Below are 13531 nucleotides of genomic sequence, written 5' to 3' on the forward strand. Positions count from 1 at the left end.
GAGTGTTTTCCTGATGGCTAGAGCATTTCAACCTGAGGATAACAAAATACTACCTGTGAAGGACATATAAATCCTAAGCAGACAGAAAATTTAAATCATTTCTTATACTATCTGCTTTCATCTAATGGAAGTACAGAAAAAACAGAAAAATGAAGTCTGCAATTTAAGTAGTATGCTAAACATCTCTGTAATCATCCCAGTAATTGACATGGCATGGGGCACAGTTCAAGTATTACACAAACATGACTCACTGGTGACTGAGTTTCTTTGGATAAGATTTATATAGTTCATCCTAATTACTCTCTTTTTTCCAGTTTCATCTGGTAAAAAGCCTTGAAGCAAATTTTCCAAAATGGTAGCAGCCTCATTTTCTTTTACAGTGTTTTAAACATTTATAGACTGAGTATCTGTCCCAATCAAGTTAGAATTTATCTTTTTTTCATGAGTTATGCACCTGGATTAATTTAGTAGATAAGAATGTTAATTGTTTTGTAGACCAGGCCTAGATTTTTATTGTATTTTTTTCAATAGATCACTTATGGATGTTTAACACACTCAGTTAGCCTTTAACAACAATATCAAAACCTATAATAATTCTCAAATTGAGTCTTCAGAGAGAGTCTAATGGAGAACATATGTGGAAATGATCTAGCTTAAATACCAAAGGACCCATTCATATTCCCTATGTTAATCAGAATCTGGCTAACAGGTTCATAATAGTTATCAATTTATTGCTAGGTTGCATATTACTTTACTTGAAATATGAACATATTTGATTCAGTAGTATAACTGTTTTCATATTCAGGCTTCTTTATAGACCATTTCTTTTGTATGAGTTTGATAACAACTTCTGAAGCCATTTAACATAAATTATTCACTTTGCTTGTACATGAAATAATTAAAGCCAAATATCACCAAGAGATCAACATGAACTTTTAATACAACTTTCTTGGGGGTATTATTAGAAGGAAAGTTCCATTGTTTTAAGTTATTTTATTACTCTTAAGTTATGCTCAACAACCCAGAAGTTTGAAATATCTTAAAATGTTCACATTTTAAATTATTAATGGAAAATGTACATCATTGTATACCATTTGAGATACATGAAAGCAATGGAAATAATTTGCTTGGCTCTTTAAGATGCTGTTGTATTCATTATAGTTTTTTCTCCTTTTTATTCTGAAAGTTTTGGCTATTATTTTCTTATTATAAGAAGTACTTATCTGCGGCATTTATTGATAGAGTTTATAGCTTTTAACCCAATGGGAAATATCAAATCTTTTACTTCTAACCCCAAAGGGGCATTTCCAGAATAAGACATGTTTTTAAATGTTGGATGATGATAATCCCTGCCTTAAGATGTGAGCTCCTTTCCAGCGGTCTGGGAACTTTCTCTGTATCAAACTGCATCTCTTACGGCATATATCTTTTGGGATCCAGGAATGAGATTTTTGTGTTATTAAGGAATGTGTAGCTGGCCCTTGGAAGGAATAACTCTGGTAACTAGTACAACTACAGAGTTTAACATTAAAGGGTGATAATAATGAATGCTCTGGACAAGGCCATAAACTAAAACTGTTCCAGTGAAGCAAGGGATATATTAAAGCAAGAGGAAAAAAACATTGTAGTGACATATTCAAAATAGTGTCAGTGCACTTAGTTTGTTGTGTATGCTAGGATCGACAAACTAAAATTAACTATCCAAGCACAGTCCTTTTTTTTTTTGGTCTCTTCAGTTTAGAACAATATTTAAATATTTAAGTGACTGAAAACACAAAACAAAAAATAACCCCTCAAATTCTTTCCCCTCTGTCATATCAACATGTACATAATATCCTTTACTTATTTTTGAATTGCAGAGCTCAAGGTATTTACTGTCTTCCCTTTACAGGAAAAATTTGTTGACTTCTGTGTATCTTGACATTTTCTATTTCAGTCTTTCCCATTGTGTAACATTGTGCTACTTACTGAGTTCTTTGATTTGGTGTTTCACACAACTAAATAAAATATGGGCCCCTCTAAGGAAAAGAAGAAAAACTAAACCTTTGAATGTCAAATAATGCAACTGCTCACACAATAGATGGATAAAAATTTACTGAAAAGCCAAACATTAGATTATGCTTCAATTGAGAATGACACCTAAAAGAATGTTGAAAGATTACTGTGATCATCATATTAATGCAGTCAACATTTTAGAAATTCTTTTGGAAAAAATCGTGTACTTAACAGTTTATTGTCTCTTATTGGACTTCAAATTCTAGTTTAAGAAATGCTACTCAACAATATTCCCATTGCATCGTAGGTTCTCAAAAAGAATTCAAATAATTGGTTTCCATATAGAGAAAGTGTTAAAACTCTAAATAAATAATCCCGTGAAGCTACTTTATTTCTTAGGTTCTTTCAAGTACTTTCTGCCCTTACTTCCTTTACATAAATGTACTATAAAATGTTTAAATACGTGGTCAAATTTTATAGCAATCCATAAAGCTGCAATGAAAATGTTACTTGTAATATGTATAAAGCATACTTAGGAAAAATTGATATGAACCTATCAATTTAGCATTAATTTTACAAAGTCTAGATTTTAATGTACTTCCAAATAAATTACCAAAATAACAACTCTCTGTCTCTGATTGCTTATTTACTTGTTTCTTTACACACTTTTTTAAAAGGCAGGTACATTAACACTTTTCATTTTCAAATTCCATCCTAATCTTTAAGATTACATCTAGCATTAGTCCCTAGAGCTCATGCATTTTTCTTATGACTTTTCTGATAATAGATTATTTAAGTAGTGATGATTTTTAATGGAAAGTTGACACTACACACCCGAAATGAACTCCCACTTTTGTTTATCATATCAGAGAGTAGTGAAGGCAAATTTTCAATTTATGAACTATTTAGTCATTTTCTCTTTCTTCCCTCAGGAAGTTTAATAAGTATGCAAAATTATTCCCATGTGGGTCACATATTAAATTCAACTAATGAATAAAATTTATATTTAACAGAAACACAAGAGGAAAAAGTAAATTTAGGGTTAAAAGTGAGCATAAATCTTTAGCTTTCCATATTTAACATTCGTGTCCTCTCTTTACATCCTGTAGCTTAGAAAATTTATGTTATCTTGGTTAGTCACCTTTTCATATCAAATATATAAACAAGTATTAGAGTATTGAATAAAGATAAGAAAAAATAAACAAATATATGTTTACTCCCTATTCATCCTTCTCCCTAGGAGCTCAAGTAATTGATAGTAAATTTTCAATAAAATAAAGATGATGGAGGTGCAAATCTTGTACTTCTTTTTAGCTACCTAATATTATCCCCAGCTGCTGGGGTAACTACTTATGCTTTTTGTTTGTTGGTTTTGTTTGTTTGTTTTTGGCACCAGGAATCAAAATCAGGACCTTGCGCTTGCCAGGCAGGTGCTTGTGCTGCTGAGGCATATCGCCAGTTCTACTTATGCTTTTCATATAAGACAGGCAGAACAAATAACTTTTCAAATGTGAAAAGAGGCTTAGGATGGGACACAGAAAGTGAAAAGGAGGAAGAGAAAAACTCAGTAGACTGTTTCTTTGTGGAATCAGCCTGTTGAAACTAATTTGCTAATTTTAAGAGGGGCTGATGGTTGGATAATTCTGGCAGATGTGGTCATTCAAGATCCCGAAACTAGACTACTCAGCAAAAGTTCACCAGCATGTTACTGCCTGATAGTTGAGCCCAGAGTGTTCAGCATTTATAAAGTCACAAAATTCATACGGGCTACAATTACTCACAGGTTATGCTGAACAACGTCAAGCAAAGATAACTATCTGCCAATCAGCATAATTAATGTCCACTACCCAAATTCTCACTTTATCAAAGCAGTACATTTTATTCAGGTAAAAGCAGACTGTTTCTTTTACTTATCACTTACATTGGGCAAAATAGTTTGACTGGCCCATAAGTCAGAAGAAGGAAAAATCTCAATACTGATAAAATACTGTGTTCAAATTTTTATTTGCCTGAAAATTATTTACTGAGTAAAATTCACCTTTATACATTAATCATGTAACAATTTCTATAGTTTAAATTTTATAAGAACATTTTAAATCCATAATGGATGTTCTAAAAAGAGATTGTTGAGAAGTAACTGTGAAATCAAGCCTCTAATTTACTAGTTGTTACCATTGTAACAAGTCAGAGATTGTAGAAAAATAAAACTTAAGCCTTGGAAATAACACCGCATAACATTTGCTGGACTGTATCATGTTTGTCTCCTTTCCAAACTTTATCACTGTTTTTACACATTTGTGATTTTTAAGTTGGTTTTTACTTTTTTTTAATCTAACAATACAATTTCAAGGTAAAGTAAAAGACTTGTTGTTTTTTCAAATTTCATGCTAAAATCCAAAAAAATACATACTGATCTCATTTTATGTATTATTCTGTCACATTATGTACAATATTTGGTTCTTAGCCTTAGAAAAGCAGAAGGCAAAAATGAATGGACATGTAATTTCTTTACCTCATATAACTTGAAGCAGACTTGCTCACCCTAGTTAATCATAATTCCTTTTTTAGAGAAGGAAGGCTGCCATCAAAGTCAATTTAAAATATATAATTGATTCATGAAAGTGGAAGTCATCCAAGTCATCTGTAGGTTTAAAATACATTCTAAGGCATTAGGATGACTGAGAAGTAGAACCTAAACTCACAGCATATTGTATGTTAAAAAGTATGAACTTGACCCTCACCCAGTTGCTTATTATAATACCAAAAATATTCATTTTTCTTTTTCTGAGCTTTAAGATATAATCCATTTTAATAATTTTAATAAGAAGAATGATATCTGGGTTTAGAGACAATGCAAAATAAACTAGAATTTGAATGCTTCTGTCTGTTTATAGGTTGAGTTTTTGTAGTTTAATGAATCTTTGTGTAAAATAGGTTGAGTTTTCTTACACAAAGTTAGTTGAATTAATAGTAAAGAAGTACCATGGTAAGAAGCTTTATGATGTTTATGTTTTGGATAGGTAGGGTTTAATGGTACTATTGTGAGGTGGGGAAAAAAATTCCATTAATATAGTAATATAGAGAGAAAATATTCCCTTTGTAACTCTCCAAGTTGGAGGAATGTTCAGGATTGAAAGACTGGAGAAGATATTTGCTTTCACAGATGTCAAATTCATAAATAAAGAAGATTACCACTATAATGAGCATAATTTTATAATAAAAATGAAATAGTTAAAAGAGGCAATACATGATCAAAAGAGATATAAAAGGTAAAGAAGGCTCAACTAAAGAAACAGATGATTTGTTTGTTTGTTTGTTTGTTTTGGTACCAGTAATCAAACTCAGGACCTTGGGGATGCCAGGCAGGCACTTGTATCACCGAGCTATATCCCTGGCCACATGAAATAGATGATTTGATCAAGACAAAAATTCTGTTTTATGTTTCAAATTTTTTCCTAAATTTCACATTACAAAAAACCAAACAAACAATAACAATAAACAGTACAGAAGTGCATTCTGACTTAGAGCTATTTCTATCTTAAGTGAGAAATTTTGGGAGATATCATCCCTAAAAATGCATGTTTGCATTAATGCATTCTTCTGTGGACGGAAAGATTTTAAAACTACTTCAGTAAATTTTGGGAATTATTTTGATGACACCGCAGAATCTAAGTTTCACTCCATTATTACACAAATTAGTCAATTATGCGGAGTGTCCCGAAATAAATCATTGCTGCCCCATTACCTTCCTTGCTCTCATGTAGATTAGCAGAAAGTAAGCCATCCTCAGTCAGACCGGTACATGCATCCATCCACTTCTTGTCCATTCCAAACAGAATTACCGTTCAACAGAGTACGCTTACAAGGGTGAAACCATTTGACCATGTTATATTTTAATTTGCAGAGACAAAAATGACAAGCAATTTATTTACATAAAACTGTACAAAAGCAAATTAAATTATGTAAAGAGTTCATAAATATTTGGACATGTGTTTAATACATTTCGCCATGTTTAGCATAGTTGCGTGCATAGTGACTCATAATAAACGATGATAAATTGTTCTCTGCTTCACTATCAACATCCAAGTAGCAGAACAATAGTCAATGATTAACATTACAAACAGATCGTACCACACTGAATGCAAGTGCTTTAAAATGTAGGGAAAGGTGTCTGAAAGTAAACCCCAGGTAGCTGAAAAAGTGATGCCTTCTCCAGATGCTTGTTTTTTTGTTTTTTGTTTTGTTTTGTTTTTCTAATTTCTGCCTGGGTCACAGCTAATCAGCTTTACTACATTCATGATGAGCTCCATTACGTTTATTTTTTTATTCCTTTAAAGTCACATTTATTTGTTGCTGATATACCTAAAATGGCGTGGCTGTTCAGATTTCTCAAAACTGTTTAAGATGGCTGTTTGAGTCTTGGCAGTTACATCTTGACTGAACGTTTTGTCTTACGTTCCTAGAGTACAGCTTCCCAGGGTGGCCTTTCAGGCAGATATCCTCAGTATCATCTTAGTTTCTCCTCCCATAAAAATAATGCCTCTTTTGATTTCTGACACTCAGGCAGCAGGCCAGTCAAAATATACACAGAAATGATATTTGGAGATTCAAAACGATCAACAGATTTTAGACTGATGCTACAGACATTTTAATACATGTAAATTTATATAGTTAATTTATAAATGTGCCCTAATGTATAATGCATGCAAAAGTCCACTTGAAATTCTTGTGTACAGAAAATAACTATAGTTTGTATACTGTACAACTAAAATGAAAGAGTAGCCAAAAGAAAAAAATCCAAAATCAATATTTTATCTCGCAAAATGGACTAATTTTATCTTGCAAAATGGACTAATTTTACCCCTGATAGTATCTCTTTGTGTTACCTTTATAAGAAATGCTTTCACCTTCTAGTAAGATTTAAGTAGCCCATATTAATAAACTAATTTTTTTATGAATGAACAGTATTTAAGACTGGTCCATTATCCGAGTTTGTCAGAAGGTAAAATTTATTATATTATTCATTATTTTCAGAAAATAAACATGGATAAATATACAGGATCAAAAAAGTTGGGAATAGCCCATTTCCCCTCATTGTCCAAACCAAACAACCATTTTTTTACCGTAACAGCAGGTATAAAAGGCACAGTTGCTTATTTTGCATTCACTCATGTTTTTATTCATTTTTTTTGTTTCTTTTTATTGATTTTTTTTTCAAAAGCACTCTATATGTGGAGTGGCACCAGATTTAAACTATTCAAAATAAAAGTCATACAAACACAAAATATATTTCTGTGTCATGCCAGCTCATTATATAATAAACATGTTATGATAGCTAGTTCTACTAGAATTACTGTGAATACTTACAGTACACTGAATTTTATTCTTTCACACCCATTTTAGTTCTAAAGAGAGGTTCACGAGTTAAATGACAATGGCATGGCTGTATTGAATATGGTGCAAATATTGGGAAATATGGATCCAATTAATCCAAAGGTCCAGTACAACCCATATTAGCTTTACAGACAACAGAAGGGTTTTAACATAGAGTGAAATGATCTAGCTAGTGGTTTCAAGTGTCTCGTGAAAGAAAAAAAACACACTAAAAAAAGTTTGTCGAACATCTGTGTTATGCAATTATTTCTTTGTAACGTGCAAGAAAAATATGTATACATTTCATAAGTATCTTTAGAAGTATTTGTCTTAATAGGTACTTACAGATTATACAAGGCAAAACTGCTTTAATGCAGTTTCCTAACAAAGTACTAGAATTACATCTTTCCATAGTGTAAATAATAATCAAACATAAGCATGTTTAATTATTGATATTTTAGTCCAATGTTTTTGTTTCAATTACATACCTTTTTTAACCTATCTATTATACATAAACTACCATCAAAAGGAAAACTCCATTTAAGAAAGAGCATAAAAAAAGGATCCCAAAATAGTACCCCACTGAACAGAAAAGTTGCTTTCAAAGATAAGTATTTTGATGACCTATAGTGAATTATCAACCTATATTCCAGTATGCTTCACCTTGCAGTCTAAGAAATTCTGCAAAGCATGAATCTACCCAAAGCTACATATGTCTACAGTTTGCTAGAGAGCAATCAAGGTTACTCCTTTATCAGGTTACAAACATTCTGTAGTGAGAACATTTGCTTTCTTTACTGGTTATCCCCTATACCATAGATTGTCACTTGTCTCTGAATATCCAGCTCAATTTTTAATTTATTGAATAATCTTGTATAGATCAAGTGGCTCAAAATCTGCATATTCCATTAATTCTCATTGCACTGAAAAAACTCCACATTTTTCAACTTTGAGATGTACTATTCTGAGAAATACCACTGCCCAGAACTAATTTTACTCCATTTTTAGTCTGGATTTATTTAAGACATACCTGAAATAATGCTCAGATCCCTTTAGTGACAAAATTAATTAGAGTCTTCTCTTGTTTTGATGTTGTGAGTCTTAAAATAGTTCTACACTGCACTGCATTTAAAAGTATTGCAGTCGTGCCATGCGGAAGTGTAACTGAACAGTGAAAAATTACAATTTCAGGTGTGTAATTTTAAAGACCATCAAGCATAGCTGGGATTATAACATGAACATGGTGGATTTAACTAATAAAATCATATACTAATGTATCTTTCTCTACGTGACTACCCATAAATACAACATTTTGAAAAGTGCAGTCTTCCCTGACAGCATCCTATGAGTCTAAGCTTGAACCTCAACCAGTTGCCTATCATAATACCAAAAATAAGTGTCATTCGTTTTTTTCTTTTTCTGAGTTTTCAAATAAAATCCATTTTAAAAATAATAATGTTTTCTGGGTATAGAGACAATATAAAATAAACTAGTGTTTGAGTGTTTCTGTGTGTGCATGGGCTTAGCTGTTTTTGTAGTTTAATGGATTTTCATGTCAAGACCAAATCAACTTCATGATTTCCCTGATCTGCCATATGATCTTTGGCCTCATAATGATACAATTGTTCAAGTGAGTTGATAATAGTGGTCTTGTTCTGAAAAAAAAGTTAATTGTACAAGTAATAATTAGCATAGTTGAAACATGTTACCAAGCTTGTGTGAGAATATTTGATGAATGTATGGAATTAAAGTCCATGCTCTTGACCTGAAATAATAACATATGCCAGTTTGGGACTTTAGTCCCCCACTGAGTATTGTTTTGCCGTAAGTCTTTATTAGACTATTAAAGCTGTGATCTTTCCAAAATGCCTTTTAGTGGTCCCCTTTTATGGAACTTCAGAAGGGAAGCTAGTCATTTCAAAGGATTGCCCTTGATAGTGAGAAACCATATTTTGATGGTATGTCTGAAATATAATTTACCTGTCCTGCTTTTGCAAACCAGCCAAAAGACACTTGAATAAAATCAACGTGACTAAAATCATGCTTCAGCTTAGGGATAATGAGAGTGTGTTGTGTTCTGCTAATCAGGCTTGTTACCATGAAAGGAACTTGCAACCATCTTTTTTTTTTTTTCCTTGAAGGTGGGTGGGGGAGAAAGAGCGGGTGCTGGGGATCGGTGAGGAGGGTCAGACATGCAATCACAAGGATGGATTCTACATTGTACATTGCAATCAGGCTGACAGTATCGCTAGAGGCCTGATCTGGAGGCAGAAGTGGCAGGCAAAGCTTTGTCTCTTTGGTAGCCCCCTCTTTGTGATTAAGTAGTTTTTCTGTATAAGGTTTTTGCCCCTTATTCTCCTTCTCATACATGAAAAGAACTTTGCTGTTGCTCCTGGGTAGCCTACAGGTACACTTCTCTTCTAGTGAGAGTATTGACAGGAGATGGCTTATATTCCCCCGTTTTTGTCAGGGGAATATCCTCAGGGTTGGCTTCCTCATTTTTGCTGAAACTAGCTGCACTGAAGGTCTCATAGGACGAGGTCAACTTTTTGTTCAGGAGGTTTCGGTTGCGGTCACCCATGATGGCTGCCTCGCCATTGGCCAGCTTTTCTTGGCTTCCTCGTTCATCAACAGGCATGAAAGTAGAGAGTTTGGGCTGGCTCTTCTTCCTCTCAGGAGAAGTGCGGACTGGCATCCAACAGGAGTCTGAGTGGCCGTACTCATCACACTCACGAGTGCACTTCCCAGTCAAAGCTACATCTGGAAGAGGCCTTGAATCTGAAACCAAGGAGACGCAGCCATTAGTGTAGGTCGTTCCCCAGAAGGCTTCCCTGCTCCCTTGAGACTCGTCCTTCCAGAGAACAATTTTTACCTCATATATATTAAAGATAAGGTTTTGCAAAAATAAATATTACAGTAAGAGGAATGGACAAAGCAATCAACTTGAATGTGTAGAAGAGATAGAAATATATGTACTTGTTGCAGGATGGGGCGTGCAGACATTCTCAGGAAGTGCTAAGTATACACATATGTTTCTATCAGTATAATTTTTTGGTATATCCACAATAAAATTATTAAAAATCAATAGATCATTTTTGTATCTCTAAATTATCCCAGAAAAGACATGCATTTGTCAATTGGATTTCTTTTTACTTATGCATTAGTCATAGAATTCAATTGTGAAAAACCTTATATTTGAAATACATTCTAAGACTTTAGATTGACTGAGAAAGTAGAACCTAAATTGACAGCACTTTGTATATTAAAAAGTAAAAAGCAAAGTCTAATTCAGTTATAAAATAGGGCCCATTAGCAAAATTACCACCTGCCCCACCGTGGGCTATACCTCCCTTCCCCCACTCTGTCAAGGGACTTAAAGTGCTATGCCATAATTCCCTAAGTGGTATATAGAGGTGTATTTTTTTTTTCTGAGTACAAATATTATCTGACTTGTAAGGTATTGGGTAAATATAGTGAGTTCCTAAACATTTTATGAAAGAGCATGTATTCCTAATTAATGGTGCTGTCCAATGCAGTGGGCAATGTACCCCATTTTTAAAAAGCTAAGTGATTTCTAGGAAGTTATTAGGGATGAAAATTAAAGCAGAGAGTCAATAAGTATTTGTGTGAATAAATCAGAGTATTTGTCTGTTTGGAGGAATGATTATGTATTTTTTTCCAATTAAAAGCCAGTTTTTTTAAAAAAGAGGAAAGAGAAAAAATCTGTTTTACTCCAGCAGATTCTAAGAGAATAATCTAGAGCCGGGGATTTAGCTCAGTGGCAAAAGCGCCTGCCTAGCAAGTGCAAGGTCGTGAGTTCGGTTCCCAGTACCAGAGAAAAACAAAAAAAAAAAAAAAAAGAACAATATGTAAAGTTTTGTTTAATGTATTTTATAGTGTATTTTGGGAGGGGGTGCCAGGAATTGAACTCAGGACCTTTTGCTTGCCAACTGAACTCAAGACCTTGGGCTTGCCCCTGTATCATCGCCTATATCCTAATAGTTATATAGGGCATTATATACATGCCATTCTTTCAAATATGCTATATCAAGGCTCTCCAATAATATATGGTATTTTTTCTTCAGTTATGGATAATCTAAATTTTGACATTTCTTTGTCCACTGATTTTTGAACAGCAGCCAGATGTTTATGCTATCTGTTGTGGGTTCCTAAGAAAATGCCAGTAGTATTCACAGGAAATCTAGAATTCCTTTATGCTTTCCTGAAGGTGAAATACAAAGGTAATTATTTATTGCAGTCACACATGTTGCTATTTGACTTCTGAGTGGGCAGATCTTCTTAATTTTATCATCAACAGAAAAAGAATTCCTATTTTCTTAAATACTAAATTCCTTTTGCCTCATGTCTCAGATACATATTTTAGAGGCCTTAAAAATCATACTATTGACTAGTTTTGGGACTAGTCTTTTTAATCTAGTTGGTTTAAACTGCAAGTTTTTTGTAAGTATATCCTATTTTGGGATACTTTGAAGCTGACTTAAATTATTTGAATAGGAAAACAACTTATAAAAACGGAAAGTGTAGATTTGTGGTATTTAAGTGTAAATAACTTTTTATTCTAAGATTCCCTTTTTCCTTTTCCTCTTCAATAAATCAAACTTCTTTTTCCTTCTTATGATATATGAAAATAATTAGGAGCCTAGCTACTGAAATAAGAAAACTATTTGTGAATAGGATTGTCATTCTCAGCAGATATGTTCCAGAATTGTCTCCCATCATTTCTCTAAATTTATTTACAGCTCACACAATGTGTCAGTTTACTTACAGAAAAGCTTTCACAGGTAGCTGCTTTTCAAGGATTAATTTGTGTTTCTAGCTTGAAATTCATTGCAATTCGTTTCCGTTTGTTTGGGATGAATTTAGAAGCAACTTGTGAAGCTCTATTGATGCTCTACCAACACTTCCTACTTTTTCTTCAACTTATGTATATGAACCAGCTGTAGCTCATAAAAAGCATTCCTTTAGATTAGTGGTGGGGAGCCTTTTAGAGCTTTGAATGATAACAAACAGCTGGCTGTGGCGCTTGTACCATAGGTTTGTCACCAGTGCTTTAGATTAACTCAATTTCCAATCAGCTAGAATGAAGGTAACTTCAGTCCTTTCCCTTGATCTTTACTTAATAGTCTAGAGCATTGCCTGCCAAAATTAATTTCCTCTTATTGTTTTTAGAAAGGCAGCTTGTCTTCTGTGCCATCATCCACATGTGAACTGCCACGTCTTTATCCAAGAAGCATGACTTTTAATAAGGATCTCCTGTCATTTCCAAAGTCACACACTTGATTGGGGACCAGTGCAAGTTGACAAGCTTAATTGGCTGAGACATGTTGCAATGTTTGTTATCAAATTTAGAAAATAATCAGGAAAGGCTATAAGAGAATCATCAAGAGCAATCAAAACTTCCAGTGCTGATGACTAAAATGAATCTTCAAAAGAAATGCCAATGACTAACAAATGCAATTTGTAGTATGATGCAATTTAATAAGGGAAATGGAAATGAAATTGTATTTTTTTGGTTTACATGTTTTTTATTTTAATTGTGCAGACTGGTACTATATATTTTTAAAACATGAAAGTTATGTGGTCTTTGGGGATTTTCAACTACAATTCTTTATTTGCTCTGTAAAGATACACTTTCAAAATGTCCTAATTTTTGTGTGCGTCGGATTACAGAGGAAGAGCTTCTGCAACTAGCAACTCTTCTTATACTTTCATTGCACAGTGTTGCTAATATCTAAGCAAATTGTTTTATGATTCAGTTTAAAACTAATCCCTTTAATTTTAATCAGAATGTGGACAAGTACAAAGTTGAACACCAATGTTATTAGTTGTGATACAGTTAATAAATATAAACATAAAATGTTCTATGTAGAAATATACTAATATTCTTTATAAGCCTTTCCGCAATAAAGCCAGTTCTGTAGAAGTTTTTTACTTTATATTTTCCCCTCATGTAATTATTTCAAACTGCAAGAAAACTGGAAGTAGAAATACTATTCAGCAGAACCTGTTCTTGGGTAACATCATTTGCACAGCTGTTTATTTTGAACTGATTATGTTATATCCTGGAATTTTTGCAACACTTTGGACAGCCAAAGTCCTTTCTTAGGCATAAAATTAACTTCCCTCTCAAAAGTTCAGTCAC

The 13531-nt window shown here is 33.2% G+C and overlaps 1 protein-coding gene across 5 annotated transcripts in view; it reads right to left on the reverse strand.

Moving 5' to 3' along the window:
- Nucleotides 1-5884: 5884 nt before the first annotated feature.
- The window catches only part of Pcdh7 (protocadherin 7), a 394384-nt gene continuing 386737 nt past the window's right edge, over nt 5885-13531 (reverse strand). For 2 of the 5 annotated variants that reach the window (XM_005392021.2, XM_005392020.2), the window contains exon 3: nt 5885-10146. In XM_005392021.2, coding sequence (XP_005392078.1) covers nt 9770-10146 — 377 coding nt within the window. In that variant the 3' untranslated portion in view covers nt 5885-9769. The remainder of the gene's footprint in view (nt 10147-13531) is intronic. The other 3 variants (XM_005392022.2, XM_013518075.1, XM_005392025.2) reach the window with 2 other exon arrangements.

The sequence above is a fragment of the Chinchilla lanigera genome, unplaced genomic scaffold, assembly GCF_000276665.1.
Source record: "Chinchilla lanigera isolate Chin_1 unplaced genomic scaffold, ChiLan1.0 scaffold00042, whole genome shotgun sequence".
NCBI classification, from domain to species: domain Eukaryota; kingdom Metazoa; phylum Chordata; class Mammalia; order Rodentia; family Chinchillidae; genus Chinchilla; species Chinchilla lanigera.